Source organism: Gigantopelta aegis, chromosome 8, assembly GCF_016097555.1.
Source record: "Gigantopelta aegis isolate Gae_Host chromosome 8, Gae_host_genome, whole genome shotgun sequence".
Taxonomy (NCBI): Eukaryota; Metazoa; Mollusca; class Gastropoda; order Neomphalida; family Peltospiridae; genus Gigantopelta; species Gigantopelta aegis.
This window is the reverse complement of record NC_054706.1, coordinates 55,915,985-55,932,222: the sequence shown is the minus strand read 5'-3', so window position 1 is coordinate 55,932,222 and position 16,238 is coordinate 55,915,985. Positions and strand designations below refer to the sequence as shown.

General features: G+C 31.9%; 1 protein-coding gene across 1 annotated transcript in view; it reads right to left on the bottom strand.

Moving 5' to 3' along the window:
* Positions 1–1,269: 1,269 nt before the first annotated feature.
* Positions 1,270–16,238, bottom strand: part of LOC121379735 (cadherin-23-like) — a 126,025-nt gene continuing 111,056 nt past the window's right edge. Inside the window, exons 35-39 of the mRNA XM_041508383.1 lie at positions 15,859–15,922; positions 11,871–11,909; positions 7,490–7,543; positions 5,510–5,535; positions 1,270–2,750 (exon numbers count right to left, since the gene is read on the bottom strand). Coding sequence (XP_041364317.1) covers positions 5,511–5,535; positions 7,490–7,543; positions 11,871–11,909; positions 15,859–15,922 — 182 coding nt within the window. The 3' untranslated portion in view covers positions 1,270–2,750; position 5,510. The remainder of the gene's footprint in view (positions 2,751–5,509; positions 5,536–7,489; positions 7,544–11,870; positions 11,910–15,858; positions 15,923–16,238) is intronic.

Genomic DNA, 16,238 nt, shown 5'->3' with positions numbered 1-16,238 from the left:
TCAATGGTGGTGCCAATATATGCAGCAAGATTATAGCTACGACAATACCAATGTCCGGTAGGGTCCTACACAGTGGAGTTTAGACCAACTAAAACTAAACTGAAATCAAATTGGTCCAATATGACTAATTGTTTTAGATACCACAAAATATCAACACATGTTCATGGCACTATTATACACACAACTTTTGACTATCTCACCTGTTGTTGGAAAAATCATTCTTCATGCATTCATATTGTCCGGAAATTATTACACAACAAATAACTACAAGCCCCAGTGTAGTTTTTTTTTTATAACTACTTACATCTCAGTGCCAAAAGACTAAACGTCCTTGTATCACAATAGAAACAATGCATTATCGTCCACTTTTCCTCGTAGTCTACCCTTAATGACACTGGGTCTAATGTATTTATATGATACATAATTTTCCTGTACACTCACCTCGTTAAAATGCAAAAGGGGTCCAATTGTATTTTGATATGTATAATTGTCCTATACATTTAATGCTACTTATTAATAAATTAGGAAGTAATTGTATTGTGTAAAATATTTTCAGACACCTAATACATCACTTACGGTAATGAGAAGCAGACATATAGATAAATGTATGTCTTTTTTCACATACATAATATATAAAACATATTATTTAAGGTCAAAGAGGACTGATATTTTATTCTTCCCTATTAAAGGATAGGCAACTCTACTGGAATCTGATAAGGGAGATAACTGTAAAGTACATGTATAATATAAATTGTCTTACGTGCTAAATATGCCACTGATGGTAAAGGGAGACAACTGTTTAATAGGTCTAATCTTATACATGTGCATAATAATTAATATATATAAAACCTGTAGTAAACAGAGACAGATACCTGAGACAGAATTACAAGCAACACACAATAAACTGAACCAAACTGGCCAAATGTTTGCACACTTATGCTGGCAAACAATAATGCAATCAAGGTGGTTTACAATGATGTTGCTTTTGACTGTAACATAATGTGATATAGTAATACAGGCAACTATCTAAAAAACAGACGCCTCGTATAGTGACTGTTCTTTTTAATGGGCATTTTGATAGCTTCATTTTGCACAAATCAATGGTGGATTAAGAAATTTAAAAGGGACAGACACAATTACGTTTTAAGACCTTAATAAAATGTCTCACCTAGGGGGTTCTGACAGGCCGTTCTTAAGGGGGTCTTCAACAAATGTATATAATGGCATTTTTGTATAGAGCAATAGTAAATGGGCATTTAGATTGTGTTTTTGAAACCCATTTGGATCTGCACTTAAAATGCACATGTTGACTCGTGTTCATGGCCATCTGTTCCTAAAGGCAGATCGACAGGAAAATTCCATCAACAAGGACCATCATAACAATTCTTATGATGCTCCTTGTAGATTGAATTTTTATGTATGTAGAGAGACAGATTACACACACACACACACACATACACAGAGCACCAATATAAACTGCTACTATGATAGGCTGCAGCTTAGAAGTCACATACTAGTCTTTTAACACACTAATGCTTCCCTTTTTGCATGAGGTCAGACACAAGTGTTGATTCCACAAGAAACCAATTTCATCCTTTTATGGATATATGAAGTTTATATATCCACATGGAATCAGAATAAGAACTACAAATTAAGCAATTCCATACCGATATTTGCCATTCCAGCTACTGCTTGCGTGTTTTTTTTATGTTCTCGCATATACCTGGGGGAAAATCCAATTTCCACTGCAGTAGGTACACTCACTATTTAAGAATTTCATATATTCAGAAGCCTTCCATATTCCTTAGATGTTGTTTCCTGTGATAAAACAAAACAGTGTACAATAACAATATCTGAACATGCTACAGTGGTTTACTTGGAACTCAAATATTGAACACAATTGTAAGTTTTAGCTCCAAGGACACCGTTAACTGCATGTCCTTCTAAAAAAAGGTCCTCAGTTTACTGTTTCTGAAGTCAATGTTATTCAACACTTTCACATAATTCATCAGCTAGTCTTATGAGAGGAGGTGCAACAACATCGTTTGTTTTATCAGAAACAACAATTAGTAAGTCAATCAATGACATTTTGTGTTGGTCACAAACACAGATGAAAATGACCAGAGACGAAAGATCTGGAAAACTGCGAAGGGCCTTCAAAAGGAGATGTTGTTGTGAACGTATCACCAAAGAACAAAATGAGGAACAGTTTTCAAGTGACACTATAAAATCAAGAATTCCAGAAACAAACCTTGGACGATTTTCATCCCTGAAAAAAACCATCTTCCATACCCAATCATCTATCATTTTATCACACTTGAAGACACATTTTTCACAATGGCTCAGGTAGATATGTGTAACGAAATTACCAACTTGGTAACACAACAATTAATCTTAATTATTTCTCCATTTTGTGTTATTTTGAAATTCCTAATTAAAACATTGGCATTAAATCTCTGTAGTCTGTAAACCATCTACATTCCTTGTTGTAATGGCTTCCCCATCATGCCCATGTGCATGTCCGTTTGTGATCTTTAACTTTCCATTCCCGTTTTGAAACTTTTTGGACATATCATGGTTTTTCAGGTTTCTAGAAGTCTCATGTTCATTCAAGGCTGCTTTAAGGTAGAGGTCTTTCATTCTCTGTGATTGTGCGTTTTCTTTGTCTTCGGGGAAAATATTCATAGACACTTCTTGTTCGTCGTATGGACGGTTATGTTGAATCGCATTTTCATCCAAAGAAGTTGATCCTGTAAAAGAGAAGAAGGATTCAGTATGTACTGTAAAAAAAGAAGACAAAATAATAATAAAATATATGTGTTTGTCAGTTGCCTGGTTGGTTTTGTTTAGGCTGACTGATTGATTTCTATTACATTGGTTTGGATGATTGAACTGTGCACATTGGTTGGTCGATCAGTCAGCTGGTTAGATGAATGGCTGGATCGATGGATGGATTTATTTAGTGTTCGGAATTGGTTGGAATTTCATCATCAATCATCAGTTATAATTGGTTTACACCAACTGATCAACTTTCTATTACACAACTGGTTTGAATTACATGAATATGAACATTAGAAGGATTTAAATTATAAGTACCATGCATGCACTATAGACCCTATAAACAGCTAATTTTACTTTTAATAAATGTTTAGTATAATTTTCCTTCATGTACACATAAAAATTAATTCCAGCCCCAGCATATTCACCTCAACTGTATTATCTAAACTGGAGGAACAATTACAGGTAACATTTCCACAAACAATCGATTATCGAGTTTTAAAATTGATCATCACATTGATAAAGCTCAACCGGTGAATTTTCAATTATATTCTTTCTTTGGAACATCAATAATTGTATGGATGGATGGATGGATGGATGGATGGATTTATGAATATATAGTCAGATTATTAGTTCTGTGATATGTTTGTGTATAAACTTGAAAATATGGTTATGCAAGTACATGTAAAAATAAATTGGGGAGAAAAAGAGAATTAGAGAAAAAACCCCATTTATGGCTGGTGAATACAGATATTGCATGGATAAAAGAAATAATGGATAAACTGAATGAATCGACTGGAATACAGAACTGCTGTATGCTTTATACATGTATGTTGTTTAGATAGATGCAAATATAATAATAGTGAATTATTAAACTGAGTGTGTGAAGAATTAATTTCATTGAAATCTGAGTGATTAGTTACAACTATGGGTTTATTAAATTTATGTATAATATTGGGTCTAATTTGCATAATAATTATTGGTTATATTTAAGTATTAAAATTTATTTGTAAAATTTCATAAAATACCAGAAATGTGATCTACTTGATGTTTAAATTGATTGTATAAATATAAACAAAGATTATAAAGCTTAAGGGAATAACAAATTAAAACAAAATATGAACTTAAAAAACCACTTAGAAAATAAAAATAAGGACTGTTTTTCATGATCATGGTTTATGGTGCAGTGTGAGCATCGAAGGTGGAAAAATGGATGAATAAAAAATAATCTCTATGGCTATTAAAAGTAGTTTTTTTAAAAACATTTTTGCATTCCATGTTTAATTGCACCCTACAAAAAAAACAACAACAAACAAACAAACAAAAAATGACCCAAAAATCTTGCTCACATGAAAAATTGCCCTCAACCTAAATAGCCATTTTTATTGAATAATTGATCATATATGCAGATGATTAGCTATGAGCATACTTGTCTTGTTTGGTCTGTCATTAAGATATACACACATCTAAAATAAACAGGCAATAAATAATAACACCTTTCATAAGTTTGGCTGCTGGCATATTTGACATATTTGACATTATATATATATATATCTATATATATATATATATATATATATATATATATATATATATATATATATATATATATACATATACACACACACATGTATACATGTATAGTGCAGAGCAGATGTGTTAATATATTAATATATACTATAAACTAGGTCATATCATGCATGATGGTCATGAAGCTAGCAAGTGATACTAGTAGAATAATAGGTGTGCACCATACTAGAAAGGAATGAGGGTATAATGTGAAGGGAAACAATGCATTAAACTATACTCAAAATAAGTTTAAAAGAAATTCAATTTTCATTTTAGCTTACAACCAAATAGTTATTCTGTTAACTACAGACTTATAATATGTCACTGTAAGGTATTAACTTTATAAATGGTTTCCAAACTTAAGCAAAAACTAATAAACTAAAAAATTTCGTTAAAACATTATAATTCAATTTAATGTATTGTTATATAATGTCTGACATATGGTTAAGGACCACACAGATAATGAAAGGAAACCTTCCGCCACCACTCCATGGGCTACTCTTTTCGATTCGCAGCAAGGGATCTTTTATATGCACCATCCCATACAGTCTGAGACACTAATGTCATGACAACGCCATACAAACTGTATGCATGTGACGTCATTAGAGATTAAGTCTGGTTATAAGCACGGGCCCAGGTGAAAGCTTTACCACTGGGCTACGCCTTGCCCTATCCTACCTAAAATAATGAGCCAACTTATTGTATGTCATCTGCTCCTCAAATAAAATCATTTCATATAGTGGTATTGTGTCCACTCCATTTAGACCTATTTAGAAAATATTTTTAATTAACGACGCACTCAACACATTATTTACGGTTATATGGCGTTTAGACCTATTTAGATACAAATGTCAACAAAGGTTTCAGTTTAATAACTGCAAGATGCTTACATGGATCTCTTAGCAAAACACAGTTAATTGGAAATGCAATTAGGTTAAATTAGGTTAACTTTATAAGAATCTGGAAGAGAGTTTGCAGGTGGATATAAAAACGTAATTGACACTAGCTGAATGAAAAGCGAAATAAATATTAAAAGGGATAAACATAACGATTTTGATTATCAACATACAGGGTAAGCAGGGGATTACAGTAATAACTACAAAAATAATCATTAAACAAATTTAAAATAATGTAAGCAGAATGGCAGAAGTTTTACTCTTACCTTAAGCTGTGTGTGTAGTAGGGTTCCTATAGTTTACCAAATAAAAACAATTTGTTGTAAATTTATATTTTAACTTTACACTTGGTTATTTTTTTAATAAATAATTTTTTTATTAAGCATATTTTTTGTAACATTAATTAAAATGAGTTTTATGTATGGATATAAATATATATTATTGTTAAGGTGTACATATTGAAAACCATTATTTGTACTTTGTGTCACTTTACTGAAAATAACAAAATGTTATAATTGATGGACAAAGAAAGATAACTGGAAATATGTACTTATTAATTAAACACTTAATCATTAACAAAGACATTGAAACTAATTTAAAAAATTTAAAAACCGAAGAAAACAAAGCAAAATAAAACAAGAAAAACAAATTCAACAATAGCAACAACAACAAAAATGGAATGGAATGGAATGCACTCATAAATCACAATAAAACAGTATATATATATATATATCTTGCATTGAATTCTATCCAGTGGAAGTTTTGATTAACTAAATCTCCTGCAAGTAGCACGATGATGTAACAATCTGTAAAGAATCTGAATAGTGGCAGTCCTCTTGTAGATGAGGCACTGATAGTTATTCATAGCATAAGTCACAACTTTGCCAAAATACCCTTTCAACTCTGCTGTGTATAGAGATATGGTTTGCTTACAGAAAATGTTTTCATTGTTCAAATTAGGTGCCTACCGATGGAAAAGATAAAAGTGAAAAACACTAAAGGCTAATAAAATTAAGTGAGGCCAACAAAGCAGAATATGTAAGCATGCTATCAGACCTTCTCAAAGCAGAACGGTAATGATGCTGATATTATGAATGATTTGTTAATGACACCTTAAAGTTTGTACATTGATTAATGAGAGGATATTACAGGTGTTAAATTATATATTAGGTCATTATGACATTTGCATGGTCTAGTGTGTTAAAGATTAAAACCTTTATGTTTCTTTCTCCCTAAATGAAAATACAAATTTGTAAATTTGACATTATATTTTTGAATGTTTTTCTTTATGATACAGATTAAACATCTTTACAGAACCTCTGTTATATTTTACTTAGGGATTATCAGAATGCATAAAGAAAGAAAAAACACATAGGCATTCAATATGGGGACCTTTTTTTTAGGATTCAGCCAAAATTATAAACGCGATTTAATTTAGATATTTTGGGATTCCGTTTCATAATTCCAACACAAAATTTGGGATTAGCAGATGCACAGAATAATGCTAAAGTGTAGTCAGGGGAGATAACCACAATATTACTTTGTAACATACATGTAAGTGGCGCTTAACACCACCTAGATCAGTTCCAGCTTAGTGTTTTAGATATTAACTATAACCCAAAATTTGGGATTTGCAGATGCACAGAATCATGGTAAATTCGCAGCCTGCATAGGTTTATACACTTATAGGTTTATACACTTGTAGGTTTCACTTAGGGATTAGTATTCATGCATATATCAGTACATCAAAATGATGACAAAAATGTAACAGCTGTATGTCAAGTTTATCAAGCACCCAGATGAAACAGCATTATACAATGGCAAGGTTTTCTGCCATTTTTATGATGTTATCGACTAATGGAGACTTTTTAACAATTGTAATTACATATCAAATATATTTTCCTGCATAATATATTAGTGACTGTATATTAAACATGTTTCTGATCGTTCTAATATTTGTACTAGGTTAAATTTCATTTTACTTCCTAAAATATTTTTTTTTCGTATGTACGAAATTATTTGAATACAAAATCCAGTTTGGGCTTCTTACAAATATTAAGATGACCAGAAACACATTGAATATACAGACACTGATATTTTAAACAAGAAACTTATATATTTACATATGTAAGTTTAATCGTAGAAATATTTTATTAGTCGGAAACATCTTACAATGCAACAAACTCAGGAATGTCCCTTTAAGCTTAGAAATGTTTGACTATGTTTTCTGTGTAACTAAGACCTACCCATCATCATCTGCATGATCCAGCATAATCTTCTCCAGGTAGATGGGATTGGCACTGTGAAAAAAATAAACAGAAAAAAAACAGTGTTAGCAAAATATCTACAATCTTATTAAACAGTTAAACAAAACTATAGATAATATATCCATAATCAATAAATATCCAGTCAATAACTTTAAGCACCAGTTTTGCATGATTAAGAAAGCATTTGAGCATATTTGTACTGCTTTCTTCTTTATAAACTTTTCCCTCAAGTTAGTGTTTCAAAAACATTTGATTATCGCTTCTGTTCTAGTATTATTACTAATACATGTAACTGCATTAAAAACATTTGATTATCGCTTCTGTTCTAGTATTATTACTAATACATGTAACTGCATTAAAAACATTTGATTATCGCTTCTGTTCTAGTATTATTACTAATACAAGTAACTGCATTAAAAACATTTTTTTTTAATGATTAAAAGTTTAAATTTGTTTTAAATCAAACTGAAAATGTAATCTTCTAAATTTGTTTTAATAAAGTTGAAAATGCAGTCTTATCAGCATTTCATTTTCCTGTGAAATTTATATTACCGGTATGTGAACTGCCAGATGTCAGGAACAGATTTACAAGATTTGTATATTATAGTCACCATATAATTACAAATAGATTTGCCACTTTGTATAACTTGTTCTGTAGTATATGACACAGATACATGCATAAATAATGCATTAAAAATATAATTATGTAGAAAATTGTACAGTTATATAATTTCCAAAGTTCTTAAGTATACAGTCAGATGCAAAAAGCCAACAGACAGACAAACAGATTTTCAGCCAAGGACAAATCACATTTGATTGTTTTAGCTTTGGGTGACATCTAGTTAGCACACATCAACAAAGTGCATGACATATTTAACATCTATAATATAACTGTTTGTTTCATATTCTATAAACAAACATTGTGATATGTTTATTTATTGTCTAATATTGTATAATACATATAATATTATCAATAATCATTACTACTGGTTCAGGGGTATCATAACAAAGTTCTATTTTGCTGTCTTATAGGCAACATTGCATCAGGTTTGCTAATCTGTGAGATAGAAAAGCTGTGATAGTTTGGTGAATTTGGCCTCAGGGCATCAATTATCATTATACTACTTTTTTCTGTCATTTAATTAAACATGTAACAAAATATATACACAAAATAGTTTGACTAATTGAGTGACCAAGGCCAACTACATGTGTACAGTTTGACCTAAAAGCCCCCACCCCTATACAAGATTTGTTTTCACAACACCTCAGCACATTAAAACGTGGTTGAGAGGGAGATCAAGAAAATTAACCCATGCACTGCTGCCACATAGGCTGCTCCTTATCACAAGGTAGCAAGGGAATCTTTTTCTAACACACCCGTTTGGTGAGAACATCATGCATTATGTTTGATAACATACTTGTTTACACATGTATGTGTGTTAACAAATTTCAAGACATGTGACTGGCTGCTCCTAGGTGATGACCAACTAGGTCACCAATGCCATATATCCAATGAAAAAACAGCATGATCAAAATTGATTACACTGTGATGTATAGTTAACCTGACAATCATTTGTCTGTGACGCGTAAGTGCAAGAGCAGTAAATAACTTTTAGTGAAAAAAGATGTTAAAATTTGCTTAAAATCTGCTTTTTGAGGATATGTAACAAATAGAATAATATATTTGTGTCCATTAGATACAATTTATCTTACAACTCGTTTAAAAATGTATCAAACTCCCTTTCGCTTGTTAGATATATTTTAAAACAACTCGATGTAAGATAAGTGGTATTTAATGGCCACTCATGTATTATTCTCTATACATGTATATGCACTTTCCTATATCGACAGGACAGTACATATCATAATGTTTAATGGGCATTACTTTCCATGAACACAAGTATAATGTTGAGATGTCTGGTGGCACTATATAATGCTATATAATATAACATATCATGCCATTAGGATATTACATACGTACCAAGTTTTTATTTATTTTATATACTATTTATACTTTAACAAGAGCTTTAATTTTATAGATTAGGTGGACATATAATGATAAGTATTATAATAAATTTAAATGATTAAAATAAATCATTGTAAGAAAAAGGTTTAAAACATATATTAGTAGGTAATTCTTTGCCCATCTTTTGTGAACAATCGCCTAGTACTATGTGTGTGAACTAAACAATAAAAAAAATTCTGGTGTGCAAATACCAAGTTTTACATCACACACAATTATAGTGAACACTTTAACACAAATGTGTGATTGAGTGATTCTTCATGACTAATTCAAAAGGAACATCCACAATTCCATGCAACATTAACTTTTTAGGTAATTTACACATATATATAAATCAAACTTTGGTACTGAGTTATATTTAAATTAACATAACTGTAAATGTATAATTATGTATTAAAAACCCACATATAATAAAAAAGAGAAGTTAAAATAAAAACAGCAGAATGTATACTGTGTAACTTAATTATCATTCCACCATTAACATACCCATCACATATATATTATACATGATATAAATATAATATTATATCGCAAAAGACAAAAAAAGAAGAAAAATCCATTTATATTAAGCTACATAATAATGAAAGTACCATATAACAAAATCCAATCCAAACAAAAGAAAACAGGAAAAGAAGTAAAAATAAAAGTTATGAAATCAACATTTGACATTACATTAATTTAAAAGATACATAAAGGTACATGCATACACATGTATTTGTAATTTGCATACTTTATACTGGGTGTAACTAAATCATTTTGGTCACTTTGTTTGGTTATATGTATATATTATATAACAAATGAAAGAATATATAAATATAATTTTACCATATTTTTGGTAAAACATTTGAACCAAATAAAAAAAAAAAAAAAAAAAAAAATAATGTTAAAATTATTATTATTGTACTTTTCTCTTTTAAAATGTATACAATTTTAATTCAAATTTATGCTAAAACAATTCAACTAAATTATAAAAAGTCAACCTAAAATAATATTGCTATAATTATTATTATTATTATTTTTTTTTTAAATAAAAGAAAATTAAATGAATAATTAATTGTTTGAAATTATCATATCTGATATTTACAGAAATACTTGAAATACACATCCAAATATTATGTGACGTGACATACATGAGAGATAATACAAAGTTGACATAAATGTCATTTTTCACATGACAGAAAGCCACTATATGTCATGCATATATACTTAGATATACCAGTATATAATATATATGTACAACAAGATACAACAGGACAGACTGATTTCATATTAAAACATTACCCATGGCTAAAACCTCGTCTGACCCTCGAACATGCGAGGCCTAAATGAATATGAAAATAGCATGAACAGAACTGGTTATGGAATACAACACAAACAGAATTGGGGATCAAAGAAATAAATGGGAGAAAATATACTACTATATAAACAAATATCTACTATTTATCAAAGCTCGAAAGTAACTTTTTTTGAAAATAATTAAGAAGCAAAGTTAACTTCTTAAATTTTCAAGTGGAAGAAAGAAATGTTTTATCTGACAACACACTCAACAAATGTCACACAATGGGCTACTCTTTCTGATTAGTACCAACGGATATTATATGCAGCCAAACAAAGAAAGTGTGTTTTCTTTACTGACACCCCTAGAGCACATTGATTTATTAATCATGGACTACTGGATGCTAAACATTGGGTAATTATGACGTACATAGTATAGTCTTTAACGAGAAAACCTGCTACATTTTTCAATTAATAGCAAGGGATCTCTTATATGCACCCTCCCATTAACAGGATAGTACATACCACGGCTATTGTTACACCAGCTGGGAGCACTGGCTATAAAACACAAAATAGCCTAGTGGGTCCACCAGTAGGGATTGATCCTACACTGACCTTGCATCATGCAGGTGCGCACTTTACCACTGGGCAATTTTTCACTGTATTCAAGAATATATATAATAAATGCTTCAAGTGGGATGCAGGTCTAAAAACTGACTCCTAATTACACTTGTGGTGCATCTCTCAACAACACCACCTGAGATAAACATAGGTAAAATACATTTCGAGCTAATAAATAGTGTATTTTAAGCAAAATAATTTTTAACAAAAATTAATGTATAAATGGTACAGTCAAACTTGCTATAAATTTTATCATGTATAACAACCACCTGTCTATATAGCTCAATTAAAGCAAACTCTTCTGCGTAGAAACATATCCAATTATATATGTATATATTAATTGAAGACCACCTGTTAATTATTATAAGCCACTTAAATGTAAGTTGTCACTCATTAAAAACAGGTTTGACTGTATTAATGTTAATTCCACCACCCACATACCCTGTGTGGTTCTCTTGCATTATTTCTAATCTACCAGCGCTGTCAATAACAGGTAAATGTCATTCATTAATACACTAATAATATACCAGCTGTATACACCAGGTAGAGTGGAACATTAAAAAATTTTTATTACAGTGAAACCTGTCTAATCCAGATCCTGAAACAAAATGGAATCCTGTCAAAACTGACCTACTTTCATGGTCCCGAATTTTCTAAATTCTAAAATGTGGTCCTCTTAACACCAGGGCCCATGCTTATAAAACTTTTTTCGAGTCCAGACTCAATATCTGATAACATCACACCCATACAATGTGTATGGCGCTGTCATGACATTAGAGTCTCAGACTCAATATCTGATAACATCACACCCATACAATGTGTATGGCGCTGTCATGACATTAGAGTCTCAGACTCAATATCTGATAACATCACACCCATACAATGTGTATGGCGCTGTCATGACATTAGAGTCTCAGACTCAATATCTGATAACATCACACCCATACAATGTGTATGGCGCTGTCATGACATTAGAGTCTCAGACTCAATATCTGATAACATCACACCCATACAATGTGTATGGCGCTGTCATGACATTAGAGTCTCAGACTCAACAGTCTCGAGCCTAGACTCAGTTTTATAAGCACTGGTCTGCATGGTGCTTATAAAACTTTTAGAGTCTAGACTCGAGACTAATAGAGTCTGAGACACTAATGTCATAACAACGCCATACAAACTGTATGTGTGTGACATCATTAGAGATTGAGTCTGGACTCTTAAAAGTATTATAAGCATGGTCCCAGGCCAGATTGTGTTAAAGTTGAACAAATATTAGGTCCCTGTTGTGATCCGGTTTAGACAGGTTGCAATGTATATAGAATATAATGACAAGAAAAGTAACATAATTATATAGTCATGAAGGTCCCTGTTGTGATCCGGTTTAGACAGGTTGCAATGTATATAGAATATAATTACAAGAAAAGTAACATAATTATATAGTCATGAAGGTCCCTGTTGTGATCCGGTTTAGACAGGTTGCAATGTATATAGAATATAATTACAAGAAAAGTAACATAATTATAGTCATAAAGGGGTTCATGTCATTTGTTTATCCTACTAATAATTCCGAACACTATGGTATTTAGTTTGTTAAACTCTGATGTTACACATACATGTACCTTAATTAGTTTGAACATGGGACTCTAAAACTAGTCCAGTCCAGGATCACATGAATGTGGCTCAGATTTGAGCTGGGATATTTCCTTTAACTTTAACGAACCCCTGACCTATACATAACATGATCTGAACAGGCAGGGAACATTTTGTTTTCAAAATCATGATTCTCAACATTTCTACAGTCAACTGAAAATTGATCAGCAACTACTGTTTAATATTTTAACATTGTGTAGCGATCTCTGAAAGTTGCAAAGTGAATCGTGATGCAATACTGAACAAAATGTTCCCTAACAGGATCCTTTGGAAATGAATGAATGAATGGATGGATGGATGGATGGATGGATGGATGGATGGATGAATGAATGAAACCCATTGCTGTCACAAAGGCTATTCTCTTACTGGAAACTACCAGCAATTAAGGGATATTTTAATTATCAACACTTTAACACAGGTAGGATAGCACATACCACAGACTTCAAATACTTGGAATGGGAAATATCCAAATGCATTTATTCACAGATAGGGGTGGGTTTTGTGACCCACAAAGGAAAGGTCAAGTATAAATGCGTCTGTTGTAACTTTCTTGGAATTTGTATTTTAACCATTTTATTCCAATTTTACTATTTCATTGGACAGTGAATCTATATATGCAACTCAGTGATGACTTTTACATCACATACATGTACTAGTACATGTTCAACATATGACAACTGCAAGTCCAATGTTGTTTCCATAAGGACATATTGCCCTGTCCCTTCCCTAAACTAACATTTCATTACTAAGCCCTCTGATCAACATGGTTAAGGAGACAAAAACAATAAAAAGCATTGAATTTTGTTTTTGTATGAGGTTTTATTGGGCAAGTCAATATACGGTAATAAAAACTTAAATCCTGCTGTAATACTGGTTTCTTCTTTTCCACAAACACCGTAAGCTGGTTTCAAGCAACGACATAACACCATGCAAAACATGAGGTACAAATATATTTATAATTCAGAATTCTAAGTTTACAAATACCATGATAACTCACTAGTCTTACGGTAATGTTTATTGTTATTGTTATTGTGGTGGGGTGGGTTTTTGTCATTAAAGAAATGACAAACATACTGCAGCATTGTACCACAGCCTTTGTATTTAATGTATATTAAAGGTACCATTTGTAAAGGCATTGGGAAATTACTGACCTACTGTAGGGGTTTGATTCTACATTCTACTGGATACTTAATTAATAACTACAAGTATACAAATACACATGTATTTAAAAGACTGGGTCAGAATGTTTGTAAAATATCTCTGCACATTTTAAATTATACTGATCTAACATATTATGGTTATTTTGACCCTTGGTCTAAGCTGAAAGATAGGAAACCCACTTCTTCCACATATAGACTACACCTACTTAATAGCACCATGCATTGAGGGCTCTTTTTTATCCACTTTCCATCAGACAGGACAGTACATACACCATCATTTGGTATACCATTCATGGGGTATTAATTATCTAGGACAGCAAATACCACATCATTACGTTTACCAGTCATGTGGTATTAGCTAGCTGGGTCAGCAGATACCACATCATTTGATACACCATGCAGTCATGCATGGGGTAATGGCGGGGAATGAATCGATGCTATGACCCAACACATCTCAGACAGGTGTTTTATCACTGGGTTGAATACTACTCTATATGATGATAGATAATACATAATATATATATATATCTACTATTATATTAATTATATATCATATACTACTTGCCTAAACACTACTGATTAGATGCTACTTGCATTATATTTGAATCCATGCAATACAAAAGGGCCCAACTCTATGGTGGAATATTTTTTCATGAGAGCCATAAAATTACTACTATATAATTTGTATTGGTGGATCCAGGGGGTGTGTGTGTGTGTGTGTGTGTGTGTGTGTGTGTGTGTCCCATGATTACCACCCACACCTGCCAATTAAAGTGCCCTTTTTAAAAATTCATCATCCACAACTGAAATATACAACACTAAATTGCTCTGAAATAGCATCTCTGAGCATGTTTATTTCAACATTTTCAGGGGAGCATGCGCCCCCCCCCCCCCCAACTCCACTACTGCATGGGCCCGTGCTTATGAAACTTTTAGAGTCCAGACTCAATCTCTAATGATGTCACACACATGCAATTTGTATGGCATTGCCATGGCGTTACTGTCTCAGACTCTACTAGCGTCTCGAGTCTCGACTATAAAAGTTTTATAAGCTCCAAGCCTGGTTTCACTACTTTTGGGAGCTTGATTAGCTGATTTGACATCACCGAACTCAAATTGCCCTTTTTTAATTTTGTTACCTCCCCTCTAGAATTACATCTTGGATCCACCCCTAATTTACAAAGCATGAATTTATGTAATAGTTTAATGCGTTTACTTCATGAATGAAAACATATATGGTGTGGAGTTGGGTCATTCTTCAATAATAACAGTTTCAAGTCAGAAGAATGCAAAACAAATAAAACCTTGATTTTGTTTTAATTGGAGAGCATGGCGCCCTTTTGTCATTCACGAATTCATATTGTTATATATATTTATCAAAAGAAAGTGCAATGTTAGCTTTTTATTACCAATATAAAAAGTGTAACTCACAAATTAAGCAACCAAAAAGATTCTATTATAAGTGTGCTAACAAAGACAGTACATACTAAATAAAGTATATAAATTATTTTTGAATAACAGAAGGCAATATATCTAATGAAGAAGAAAGGTAAATATGTTGATACAGCATACATGTATAATACAAGTAAATGGTCATGAAGATTGTATATGGTACATACTTTTCATAGGAGTGGATGTTTGTGCCTGGCATTTCCAGCTTGTACAGGTCAGATTCCTGAGAGCCTGAAACAGAAATCTCAAAGTTTAAAAAAAAAAAGTTTAACGACTAGAGCACATTGATTTATTAAACTAAATTAAAAAAAAAAGAAAGAAAGAAATGTTTTATTTAATGACACACTCAACACATTTTGTGTACAGTTTTATGGCATCAGACATATGGTTAAGGACCACACAGATATTGAGAGACGAAACCTGCTGTCGCCACTTTGTAGACTATTCTTTTCAATTAGCAGCAAGGGATCTTTTATATGCACCATCCCACAGACAGGGTAGTATATACCATGGCCTTTGATATACCAGTCATGGTGCACTGGCTGGA